The 13,142-nt window shown below is 42.0% G+C and overlaps 1 protein-coding gene across 3 annotated transcripts; it reads left to right on the forward strand.

Annotated features, from left to right (window-relative positions):
• Nucleotides 1-402: 402 nt before the first annotated feature.
• Nucleotides 403-10,005, forward strand: DCSTAMP (dendrocyte expressed seven transmembrane protein). 3 transcript variants are annotated; one of them, XM_090137892.1, is made up of 5 exons: nucleotides 403-627; nucleotides 1,642-1,696; nucleotides 5,988-7,044; nucleotides 7,609-7,923; nucleotides 8,646-10,005. In XM_090137892.1, exons 3-5 carry the CDS (start codon nucleotides 6,025-6,027, stop codon nucleotides 8,727-8,729), a joined length of 1,419 nt encoding a protein of 472 aa, XP_089994018.1. In that variant the 5' UTR covers nucleotides 403-627; nucleotides 1,642-1,696; nucleotides 5,988-6,024; the 3' UTR covers nucleotides 8,730-10,005. The 3 variants fall into 3 exon arrangements, with proteins under 3 accessions (XP_089994018.1, XP_089994017.1, XP_031446977.2); XM_090137891.1 differs by lacking the exon at nucleotides 1,642-1,696; XM_031591117.2 differs by lacking the exons at nucleotides 403-627; nucleotides 1,642-1,696 and having other exon boundaries at nucleotides 5,323-7,044.
• Nucleotides 10,006-13,142: the final 3,137 nt, after the last annotated feature.

The following is a 13,142-nucleotide window of genomic DNA, read 5'->3' on the forward strand; positions in this document are numbered from 1 at the left end:
TCAAGTACTGGAAAGCCTCAATGAGGTCTCACTGGAGCCTCCTCTTCTCCAGGGTGAACAACCTCAGCTCCCTCAACTTGTCTTCAGAGGAAAGGTGCTCCAGCCCTCTGTTCATCATCATGGCCACCTCTGGACCTGCTCCAACAGCTCCATATTCTTCTTGTGCTGGGGGCACAATATTTACAAAGGTCTCTATATGAACATTTCTAGAGCAAAAATACTTAGAGCTTCAGAGTTCTCTGGGCACTGAATTGCTGCAATCTTCAGTGGGAAGCACCAAAATAGCCGAGATGTTCCAGACCTAAGGCATTATTCGACATAATTTTAAGACACTGAAATCTGGGACCAGAACTCATTTGCTGCTATCTATTACTCTGCCAGAAAAAAAAGGTGGAAACTGGCACTTGCAAATTATATACTATATTCGTTCTTGTGCTTAAGTTACTTCCTTATGTATCTTAGTCAAAAGTAGAGTAGTTTCAAAATTGTGGTATGCTTGACTCATCGAGGGAGGGTATGGAAAAGAAATTACTCATGCTATTTTTTGTTAGAACCCATCCCGGTTCCTCATCAAAAGCAAGAAGCACTGCACCTAGAAGATCCTTCATGCGCTTTACAGGAAAGTCTGTAAGTAATACTTTAGGATAATATCAAGTAATGGTGGATAGTAAAGATGGAGGGGGTTAGTTCTTCTAAGGTAAAAGAACTTGCTTTAAGTTAGTTGTTTCCACCTTACTGATTGGATGGTCTATTCCTAAGGTTCGTAAACAGTACAGACCTAGGCTCTGCCTGCAATACAGTGATGTAAAATCTGAAGGGACTGTGTAGCTCTCCTTGACAGTGGTATTTTCTATGTTCTAGAGTTGTTTTCTTTCAATAGGAAAACAACTGTTTTATTTTCTGAAACTGTGCCCCCCATTCCTGCCTTTGCTTTAAGTGAAGCACACCTGTGGGTCTGCTGCATCAACTCCTCCAAACTGTCCACAGCAGCATCCTTGAGAAAGCATGACTTCAAGTTTGTTGTTCTTTCCACAGCTGCCCAGATTCTACAGCTGTTCACAACACGTGCTGCATCCTGTTCTGAGCACTCAGCTCAGCCAAAAAGTACCCTTCCTTACAAAAGAGAAACATAGAATATTTGATACATCTGACTTTGAACAGCTGTCTCTGAGCAATCTGGAGTCTTTTTGTAGTAAATATAGGGAAGAAGCTCTCATAGGATGCAATTAATGCCACACAAGCATGGGCTTCTAAATCAGGTCTCAAGTTCGGCTCTGGGAAGCTGCGCTTCTCACTGACATTGAAACAGGTAGCTCAGATGTGAATATTGCAGTTTTGACATCTGGTATTAGATCACATTTAACCAATTTGTAGCATCTTAAAGACCCGATAATATCTCACAAAGTTCATAATTTTCCTGATCCAGTGTTTAAAAGAAGAAAAAGAGACCTTGATCAGTTATGAATTTTTACTTGTGTTATGTTTTTTGATGGTGGCATTTTTTTTGTATGTTGTTGTATTTCTGTGGCTGTTTTTTATTCTTTCAAGTTCCTAAGTGTACACATTTGATATTTCAAATGTATTTCAATCCTCAACTGTGTTTGTTGTGTTCAATATGATTTACTCTCCTTCCTCCTGCAGTTAGAATCTAAGAATGTGAACACAAGAAATGGCAGGCTACTAAGGAAGCCCTGAGGTAGTTCCATCCATCTTGATGGATTTTTGATTCGACTTCTATTTCTTTGCTGAATGCCCTGCATTAACCAAGGGAAGTAATGTGAGACAATCTCTTGTATTTTTGTCTCTTGCTAAGAGTAGCTTATCATTGTATTTTTCTGATGGTATCCAAAAAAGGGAAGTAATTCTCTTACACTTCAATGCAAGAGAATTTCCCAGCCCATCCAGGCTGGGAAAGCAGACTGCTGAACTGCCAAAAAAGGAAATATTTGTTTTTATGTTCCTATTGTGCACTTTTTCCTAATTCCTGTGTAAAATCCAAATCAGATTTATGAGGCAAAGAGCGCTGCGTAGCCGACGCCTTACCATTAAGGAGGTGTAAGTCTCCCATTCCACCTCATCCCTCCCTTTTGTGGTGACTTATGCTCTGAGATTGGGGCACAGCACAGGCAGGGGCTGGCTGCACAGCCATGCTTCTACTGAGCTCTTTCAAATAAAGCTGTCCTGTGGAGAGCAGTGTCTTCATTGCCAACCACAGAATTGTAGAATTGTTTGATTTGGAAGGGATCCTTAGAGGTCGTCTAGTCCAATTCCCATGCAGTGAACAGGGACACCTACAGCTACATTGGATTGCTCAGAGCCCTGTCCAGCCTCACCTTCAGTGTCTTCAGGGATTTGGTCTGCCATAGCCACTTGCTCTGATGATTGCTATAGTTACATGGGTACTCCTCATATTTGCAAGAGACTACTTCTGAAACTGTTTCTACTCAGGCTACTACTTGCTTAGGAATTACAACCAGACCTAAATCTCCAATGTATGGGTGAGTCACCCATGCAAACTCTTTGCTTAATATAATGGCAGAAGCTTCTGTTTCCTAGAAGTTTATAGTGAGAAAAAGAATCACAGAATCACAGAATGGCCCAGGGTTGGAAGGGATCTCAAGGATCATGAATCTCCAACCCCCTGCCACATGCAGGGCCACCAACCTCCACATTTAATACTAGACCAGGCTGCATAGAGCCCCATCTCACCTTGAACACCGCCAGGGACGGGGCATCCACAACCTCTCTGGGCAGCCTGTTCCAGCACCTCACCACTGTCTCTGTAAAGGACTTTTCCCTGATATCCAACCTAAATCTTCCCTCCTTCAACTTAAAACCACTTCCCCTCGTCCTGCTATTATCTGCCCTTTGAAAGAGTTGACTCCCCTCCTGTTTATACTCTCCCTTTAGGTACTGAAAGGCTGCAATGAGGTCACCCCGCAGCCTAATAGTTGCAGTGAGACTTAGCAGTTTGTAATGGGACTCAGTAATTTAATAGCTTTCATGAAATATTTTGGATGGTTGATATAAGTTATAAATGAAGACAGACAGCAGGGACAAACCTTATTTAGCAAAGCTTGACAGACACCATCACATCTTTCAGCCTTCTTCCTGTTGTGGCACAGATGTAACTCAGACAAACCTGGTGCTAATCCGTATAGTGGAAATTGAGCTCTGGTTGTTCATCAGAGTAAGGGGCTGGGGCAGGGTCAAATCAGCAGTGAAGATGATCATACTGCTTGGACAGTGACCACAAAATACCCATGGCAGGCAGGGAAACAACACATACATGATGTGAATAGGCACTATACAACAATGACACAGCTTTAGCTGAAAGCTTGTGCCTGAGCCGGAAAAGCATTTTCTAGAGATGCTTGATGCTATGCACTTATTTTTCTACTTATTTCAAATCTGTAGGCAATATCTGAACTTAAATACCTCTTAACTAAGTTGCATTAACATTGCATTAATCTCAGTACATTACAAGCCTTAAGAAGCATGGACCAAACTCCTTGCTGGAAAGAATTTGTTTTCATAATTACTCCTGCCAGCATGCCATATGGTGGATGAACATCATACTTCCAGATCTGAGGAAGCACTTCCCAGCAAGGGAAACTAAAGCATAGAGGGGTTCCCCTTGGGTTCTGCAAAAAAAACAGGTTCAAAGACAGTTTCCAGCTCCCCTCTGTGTTGCATGCCACAAGAAAACTATGGTGGAAACACTTTGGCACAGAACAGCAAAAAACTGCTTTTCCAGGCACATTCTTTCCTTATGCTACATTAATAAAGGTAGCAGTGCCACATCAGTACATGATATGGGACAGAAGAAAAAACTGCTTTGCTTCAGACTGCAATTGAAATGAAGGTTTTGTTCCTGTCACCCTCCTGGTAGAATTCCTATCTGCACCCAGCAGCTTTAGAGTTTTTGTGGTTTACGTTACAAAAGAAAACAGTCCAGAAAGCTCTCAAGGTTTCTCTTTCTTTGAGCACGGGATTAGCCTCTTTCACTGAGACACTGAACTCACTGATTTATTTCTAACTCTGAACCAGGAGGTTATTTCCCCTTCTAAAGCACTCACAGCTGTTTAAGAATTTTTGGCCTCCATAATTTTTTAGGCCTCCAGTTTTCATCCTTTGTGTGCTTCTCCTGCGCTCAATATTTACTTCTGCTGCTGATGTCCTATGGGGGAAATAGAGCACCCAGCTGAGGTGCTGAGTCAGTGCTCTGCCCTGGCACTGCTGAGATCAGGGACAGGCTCTGCAGGAGTCAGGAATGCATGCAAGTATTCCAACCTCCAGCCATCAGCCATCACATCACCTGAGTGTTTGCCACAGGCTCCAAAAACCAATGGCTCCTATGCCATTTACCTAAAGCCTATTTACCACTGACAAGAATAAACAACAACCATACATACAAACACACAAGACTATGATTGAGAACAGCAATGCTGTAAAAGAAAACTCTCATACTCTCAGTATCTTTGCATAATGTTGCATACATGCAAAAAGTTTTTGCAGTTGATTTTTTATGACTTCTAAGATCAAGAACAGAACTCCAGGTCTGTTCACTGCTAAAGGTTACCTCTCTTTGATGTACAAGAATGTGCAGCAGTGCTTAAAGATCCTGAAAAGCTGGAGCCTGGTTTCCTGTGTGCTGCCTCCTCTCCCCACATTGCTTGCACCCCTTTCCCAAACACATGGGGACTTCTACATACATCTGCCAATCACTTCCTGGACAGTCATTAATTAATTTCTCTCCTGTGAAAGAGCTACTATGTGCTCTTTCTTACAGCTGAGGCCCTGGAGGGAAGCAGCTTTCCCAAGCCTGGTGCCAGGGATTGAGCCCACTCCATTGCTGCCCACCTCCCATCCTTGCTGGGGTTGGGAAGCACCCAGAGTCTTCGGCATTTCTCAGGGTATCCTTCAGCACTGGGGAGGATCTGCCTGCTCTGCTCACCCTCTGCTCCTGTTGTATTCACAGCCAACGGCAACAGAACAACAAAGCCGGTAAACAGTAATAAGGAGAGGAAGGGGAAAATGGCACAGTAAATGCTGGCAGAATTCATAAAGTCAAATGCCAGAAAAATACAGCATGTCTATAAAATAATTGTTCGGTTCCTGGCTACCTGCTGTGTTCAAGCTAAACAAAAGACAAAGTAATATCTTCAGGATGTATTTGTGAAGGCAACTGTTCCTTATTACAGGGTAAAATTGAAACAGTTTATTTTATTTAATTAGTATCTTATTTGTTCTAGTATGTTAAAAGGCTAATAAGCATATAAATTAGTAAAAAAAGGCACTAAAAATGTATTACAAAGAAGGAAAGATGTGAATATGGAGCAAGTACAGTCTCCCATCAGATTGAATTAATTTACAGTGTGGGCATGCTGTAGGCAGAGAAGAAGGTGAAAAGAATGAGCAATTAGAGTTAACCATATATGTGGGCCAATATGCTGTCCCAGGAGAGACCCAGTGAAGGAATAATGTCTCTGAGACTCAGTCTGCACTGACCTACCTCCAGCTGAAGGAGAAGCCCTCCATCCTCCTTCCTTATCTCTCACTGCTCCCCATCTCACTGCTCTCCATCTCTCTTCTCCCCATCTTGCTGCTCCCCATAATCATCCCTTACACATTTGTATATGTGGAACATGTTGCCCAGAGAGGAGGTTGGATGCCCATCTCCAGAGACATTCAAGGCCAGGTTGGACAGGGCTCTGAGCATCCTGCTCTAGCTGTAGGTGTCCCTGCTCACTGCAGAGGAGTTGGACTAGATGACCTTTAAGGGTCCCTTTCAACTCTAACCATGATTCTATGATTCTGTGATTCTATCTATACTGAGACTCAGATTTGGGTCTCACTGGGGCAGTTCAGCTGCCATGTGAGTCAGATCTGTATTTTTTGTGATGTGAAGCTGCCAATCAAATACGCCTTGTTGTCACTGCTGTGATCCTGCATCTAACAGCATTTTTGTTTTCCTTTCTTTTTAGTTTGAGCCTGTTCAGTGTCAGCAACAATCAGAAGAAAATGGGAGTATTTGCCTTGGCAGCCCAGAAAGCCTGGGGAGTATTTGTATCAGAAAGGAGGCTTGGCTGGAAGTACCTGATGCAGCTTTTTGCCATTTGTTCTGCAGTTGGCTTTCTCTTAAGTGTTCTCCTCTTCCTTAGCATCCATGTCTCCCTGGAGCAGCAGTCCACGGGTCTCTTGCTGCTTTGTGGCCTCGTCTGGGTCTCACTCTCCATCGCTCTCTGCTTCTCCAAGCACCTGCGCTGCTTCAGTGCCCTATTCCTTCTCTCTTGTGGGCTGCGGGAGGGAAGGAATGCTCTCCTTACTGCTGGTACAGGTGTTGTGGTAGCTGGCAACATCCAAAGCATTTTCCACAACCTAAAAGTTCTAACGGACAGCATAACCTGCCATTTAGAGTATGAGAAATTTGACTTGATAAAATATTACATTGAGGTCGTAAAATGGATTTACGAGATGGCCAATTTTCCTACCAACCTGCTTTCTGTGACAATAAAGCATGAGTTCACACCATCTTACTCAATTTCGGATGATACACTGAAACAAGAACTGAATGACACAAAACAAGAAATCCAGAGAGTTGCTAAACAGATATCTTTTATGCTGAATATATTGCCCTGTATAGGCCAGAAAGTATTGCCTATAGTGGGAATTCTTTTAGTTTGTTTCGGAACTGTGCTTTTTATCAAACATTTTGTGCACCCTCATAATGCCAAGTTTAAGAATACTTATATCACAAAACGGTTCATCACATTTGATGAGCATCAAAAGCAACAGCAAAGGCCATGCCTTCTTCCACTTAACAAAAAGGAGAGAAAGAATTATGTGACAATCCCATCTTTCAGCTTCACAAGGAAGGAGAGAAAACAGATGCAGCATTTTTTTCTCCCTGTATTTATTCATCTTTGTGTCTGGCTTCTGTTTGCTGCAGTAGATTATTTGTTTTATTGGCTAATTATTTATGTGAATAAACATCTCCAAGAATTACCAGATCTAGAGATTCAACTCAGACTCTCTCAGCAAGTAAGTACTTATCTGTACTTTATATTTCTCATTTTAACTTAGTGTTGAAAACTTTCATTTTCAGCAGCTACAGGAGCAGAATCACAGCCAATAAGCTGACAGTTCCTTCATGGCATTGTAATTCATATGTTTGTTTGAAAGAGGACCATTGCCATTACAGCTACATATATAGGTGGATGCAGAAGCACTGCTCATCAAATACTGAGCCAAGGGGATGGGCATGCTCTGCTCCATGGCGTTACTCACAAAGAATGTCTCCCCAGTGGAGGATCTGAGCAGATTCATGGGGATGGGAATAAATTAAACCACTGCAGTCAGAGAAGTTAAACATTCTTCTGGCAGAGCTACTAAGAATGCAATTGTAGGACACTGCCCCAGGAGAAATGGGGAAAATGCAGTTTGAAATATTTTTAAAATAGCTAATAAATATATTGTTATTCATAGGCACTAGATGGATTAGACAATTAACGGACCTTAGGAAATGTGAATATCCAATAAGAGAAATATTATAAAGGAGAGAATCAGTACAATCTTCAACTCTCTTTTCCCCTTTTTCTTGTGCAGAAGAATAGTCTTATCAATGTCATGAATGAGCATATTGCAAAGAACGATCTTTTGAAGATCTCTTTGTTTAAGAATAACTGCATTCCTCAGCCAGAACTCCACCTCTCCACGACGTGGCTCCAGCTTGGAATAATCATCTTCTTCTTAATCATTTTTGGGTTATCCTCTGGCCTCTTGACCCAGCTTAAAATACTTGTGTCAAATTCATTTTATCCTGATGTGGAGACGAAGCGGATACATTATTTACATGCAAAATTACTCAAGGAAAGAGCAAAGATACAACAGAAAGCTGACAAGAATGTGTTTGCTAGAACGGTAAGCCATCAGCACAATGGAAAAAATCTCCCTTTCTCAGCATCGTAGGCAGATTCCCATCCAGGAAATACTTAAAGGCTTCTTAATTTCACGTATGTGCTAATAGACTTTTTGAAGTGCTGCTGGAGACAACTGGCCTATTGGTAAGATCAGATTACAAAACTGTGTTCTTCTGCCCTTCAATTCTTATGCATCAGACACAAAATGGGTACAACCAATGAGTATGTGCTGCAAAGAGCTTTAAGAGAATCACAGAATTGCAGAAGAGACCTCAAGAGACCATCAAGTCCAACTTGAGGAGAAACTTGTTTTCACAAATGTCTGATAAGCACCTGCAGTACAAAGCGTATTTCTGCAATGCAGATGGCAAATATCAGGCATTTGTGAGCAGACCCTTAATGCTGTACAACATGCTGTTATTTGGGAAAACAGAAGGTAATATATTTCTGTTTTAAAAGCACAATGGTGTTGGAATTGCAAATACCATTAGGAAGTAGAAATTTTCAATTGTAAAAACATTAATTCCATATCTATACATATATATATGTAGAAATGGAAAAATACACATGCAAATATTTAAGGCAAATACTTACATATTGCTGCAGATGTGGCCATATTTTTTCTTTTATTTGTTTTTAATATCTTTCAGTCTTGACTATGTGTCTGAGTGAACTGTAACTCAGAAATACTATGACCTAAAAATCATATTTCTTTATTTTCAGGTCAATTTTTGGTTCCCAATACTTAGGACAAGAGAAACCATAAGGAAGAAAGACAAAGCTGCATTAAATGACAACATGGTGTGAACAAGACCAAGTGAAACTTTGAATAAGGCTGGGCATATTTGTTATCTGAATGAATAAATACTTAAAACTTTCCAGTAGCAAATGTCAGAAGATGTTTTCCACCGGAAAAACTGAAAAACATCAAGTATGGGGCAAAGATGACTCTGTGGACGATGACCACATGAGAGAACACTTCAACAAATTGGGACGTGACGGGATGCACCCATGGGTGCTGATGGAGCTGGCTGTGCCATCATGAAGCCATTCCAAATTGTCTTTGCAAGGCCATGGATGCTGGGAGAGACTCCTGAGCACTGGAAGAAAGTAAATTTCACTTCAGTCTTTAAGGACAGAAAGGAGAACCTGTGAAATAACTGGTTGTTCAGCCCCACCTTGGAAAGTGATGGACCATGCAATCCATTTCCAAAGACAAAAATCAGGCAGGGAACTGGGACATCACCTGAGCATAATAAAAACTTTTTTACTTTGAGAGTGGTCAAATGGTGAGGTTATGGAGCCTTGGAGATGCTCAAAACATGACTGGAACAGTCCTGGGCAACTCAGAGCAGTGGAATCAGAATGCGGTACCTCAGAGATGGCTGCCAGCCCCAGCCACTCTGTGACTCCCTCCCTGTCACAGAAACCTCTGCAGAAAACCTAAGGCATGCACAGCAGAAACTTGTGTTGATTTGTGAATGCTTTGTGCCAACACTAGTGTGCCATCGCACAAATACTGCCAGACAACCATCCTGGTGTCATGCACTCAAGCAGACTAAGGCCCTGCTCTCCTCGGTGACTGCATACACACATACCTGTGTGCTGCAGGGGAGCAGAACCACAGGCAGAGGAAACATTTGCTCCCTACAGCTAAGAGACGGCACATTTTACACATTATTTTGAATTCTAAAACAAATTCCTCTTCAGGGCCTCAAATACATTAGGCCATCCCAGTGGCAGAACAGCTTCTGTCCTGAGGTACAGTACGAGGTCTGCTCCTTCCGGGCCCAGTGGCAGAGAGGTAAACACCCACTAACTGAGGTCCTTATGTTGTGTGGCTGTAAGGGTGGGTCTGCCTCTCCTGGCATTGCAGAGACACACTCCTCATTCTCTGCAGCCCTTACAAGGACTCCCACTTGTTTCTGTCCTGTGAACTGGAGAAGTTTGGGGGGTTTGTTGACCTTCAGCTGCTCCTCTGCATGTTGTTCAGTTCCTTCCACTGCCTGTTTATCATAGACTTCAACTACATGATTACATCTTTTTTCTTCTTCTCCTTAAAAAAAAAAAATAAAAAAAAAAAAATCTACAAGTTACATTAAAAAGACAGTATTCCATCCACAATTATTTCTGTTTCTCTTCTTTCCTACTCTCTTCTTTCCTGAATTTTATTTTGGCTCTGTTCCCCTGTCTTCGTCGTTCAGAGTTCCCTTTCCCCTTTTGCCATGTTCTCTTCTGCTCCAATAGATCATACTTCCCCATGGATAAAAACCATATATTTTTTTTCTTTCTGCTGAGTAAAAGTGAACTGTGTTTGAAATTAAGGGTTTTATTTATTCATTTATTGCCTCAATGGAAGTTTTAAACCTCTTTCCTCATAGTGGGCATTGTCTCTAGCTGCCTCTCTAGGGGCTGTCAGAAATGCATCACACACCCTCAGTGCTCAGAAAAGCCTGAGAAGAGGTCTGGATTTGACTTTTGACCCCTTCACCCCTTTCCTTCACCCAGCTCACTGCAGAGCTCAACTTTCTTTTTAAGCATCCTTCACCAGTGTAGGAGCTGTTTGATTTACTGTGAAAAATCTCCCAATTGGATCAAATCTGGTTTGCAAAATTAATGAAAGGCTGCCCTGATTGTTTTGTGAAGATAATTCGGAGAGACACATTGGCTCTCCTGACCCTGACACACAGCACAAATAAGGCCATTTCCTACCAACAACTGTGTTTATGGAACTATCCTCATTAGCACCAGGCCCTGAATTTCACTTCCTTCATAGCTAAGAGGAAGGGTGTTTTTTGGGTTGCTTTTCCAGTGCACATTTCATGCGGGCAGCTGGGTGTGCTGAGGCAGAGGGTGCTGGGTTTGGAGCTGCTTACACCCTGCCTGCTTCATCCCTGCTCTGTCAGCATAGTGACACAGACTCCTTTGGTTTTTATCACAGTCTAAATGGCTCGGATGTTTTAAAATAAATAACAAAGGAGTAGGCAAAGTCGTTCTTTTAGTTCTGTTTTACATTGCAAATGAAGAAAGTCAGGGTCAGAGGATCACTACTCACTGCTGATGAACTAAGACCTATGAATGAGGATGTTACTGTCGGCTTAGTGAGCACAGGCCTCAAAATATGAGACTACGCTGCTCCCGAGCACGGGAACATCTTCCAGCCTGTGTGCCATGCCAGCCCTGCCCTCCAGCGGCCCTGCAGAGCTGCACGCCCAGCGATGCAGCTGGGCTCAGCTCTGGGTGCTGCAGCAGGAGAGAAGCACTTACTGCCCCTCGGCTCTTCGCAGGGAGCTGGGCAATAACCCCACTGTGCCACAGATTACGAGGATGAAAGAAACATCAGGTATGCCAGGATCTCCCAAACTGCTGTTCCTGCTCTCATAATCCTTATTACCAGAGAATGGAGTTTTAGAAATCCCAAATTTCTATCTGGATGGAGAGAGTGACAAATATCATAACTTTTTTTCTTTTCTTATTTAATTGAATCTTAACCTTTCTTTACAAGAACAGAGGGAACCCTGCGGGGTCCCAGTGAGAAGTGCTAAGCGGGGATGAGGCTGTTCTGTGCTTCAGCCCTGGCAAAGCAAATCCTCAACTGCTCCATGCTGAGATCTACTGCTTCAGAAAAAAATGAAAATAAAAAAAGGTTTAAGCAGCAATGCTAGCACTCAAAGCAATCAAGATATAGTCCATTTTGCCCAAGTGGCCAAAGGACAGAAAGAGGAATCAATGAAATCCAATGTTTTTCTCAGTAGAGGCTGGAGAATGTGCCTGAATAAGGCAGGATTCAAACATCTGCAGGAAAGCAATTGTTTTACTTCCCTGGGAAAGGCCCAAGGAAACTGTGTGGGCTGCAGAACTCATCTCTAATCCAGCCTTCCAAGGCACTGTGGTGCAGCTGTTGACTTAGAAAAGCAGTTATAGCACAGGCCCAGCAACAACTCTGTGCAAATATAAATTGCAGGCTGTAGATGGGAGGCTGTAGGACAAACTCAGAAGTCTTGTAAGGTCTGGAGACCGAGGCAGGACTGGGAGACCATTCAGCGCTCCTTCCAGTGCTCCAACTGGGGAACTGTGCTGAAGTAAATGTGTTTTAAAATCACTTTTCTTCCTAAATTAAATATTAGCAGTTCTACCATATTTGGTTCTGCTATCAGTCATTACTGGTGTTCTGGAACAAGGACCTGGGCAGTTCCAAAATTATATCCCAGGGAAGATCCCACCATTACAGTGCACCCATCGTAAGTAGGAAAAGAAAAATAAAAATGTAGGGATTTGGACCATGACAGTCTCAACTCAGCTTTAGTGAAAATTCCAATTCACAGTATGCAGGTAATTTTTTTCACATCTGCACAATATTTAAATGTCATTGCAATTGGATAGTATGCATTTGTTAAGAACAAAATCCTAAGGATTCCCCCATAAGGAGTATAAGCCATGACAGAGATCAGAAAACACCATCATAGGGATGAAGAACTATTTGCCAATGGTACCGGGAGAAGTTCCCTCATTTCTAATCTAACAAAAATGTGTAGGAAACAGAAAAAGATACATTTTTCCATGGTTAATATACTTTCATGGCTTAAAAAGCTCAGTTTACGTGATGGGTGTTTATATAATTCATAAAACTACTTGCTGTTATCTTGCTGTGAAAGCATCTGGTGTTAGAAAAATGACTAACTTAGTTCCTTTGGGTTGTGTTTTATACCACTCTGATCTTAGTAAGGGTCCCAAGAGGAAAAAGACATTTGAAAGACCTGGACACCTACCTCCACAGTACCCAAAGGGCTGGTAGCTTTTTTCTCCTGGGTTTCATTTCTGTAATAATTGAGTCACTGTGGCCTTGAGCAACACATATAAGCCAATGCTGGATGTTAAACATCAGTCAGCTACACATACTCAAATACTTAAGAGCTTTGAGAATTTATAGATCTCATGAGTGTACAGTCATTATATTTATTAGTCTCCCAGGTATATCATGTGATTGCAAGGCTCTAATAATTGTTAAACACTCATATTAAAGGCTCCATGCAAATTCAAATTATCATTAAAAGTATAAATACATCTTCTTTAGTCCCTGCTTTTTTCCCCTATTCTTCTCAAATTTCTGATCTTCTTCCAAGGTAGCAAAAGATTAATTTAAAAGAATGGCCATGTACTCTTACTCCTGGTGAGACAAAACATCAGACAGGCATCCATCTCAGCAGAAAGTTCAAGTTC

The sequence above is a fragment of the Phasianus colchicus genome, chromosome 3 (assembly GCF_987193195.1).
Source record: "Phasianus colchicus chromosome 3, bPhaCol1.hap1.1, whole genome shotgun sequence".
NCBI lineage: Eukaryota > Metazoa > Chordata > Aves > Galliformes > Phasianidae > Phasianus > Phasianus colchicus.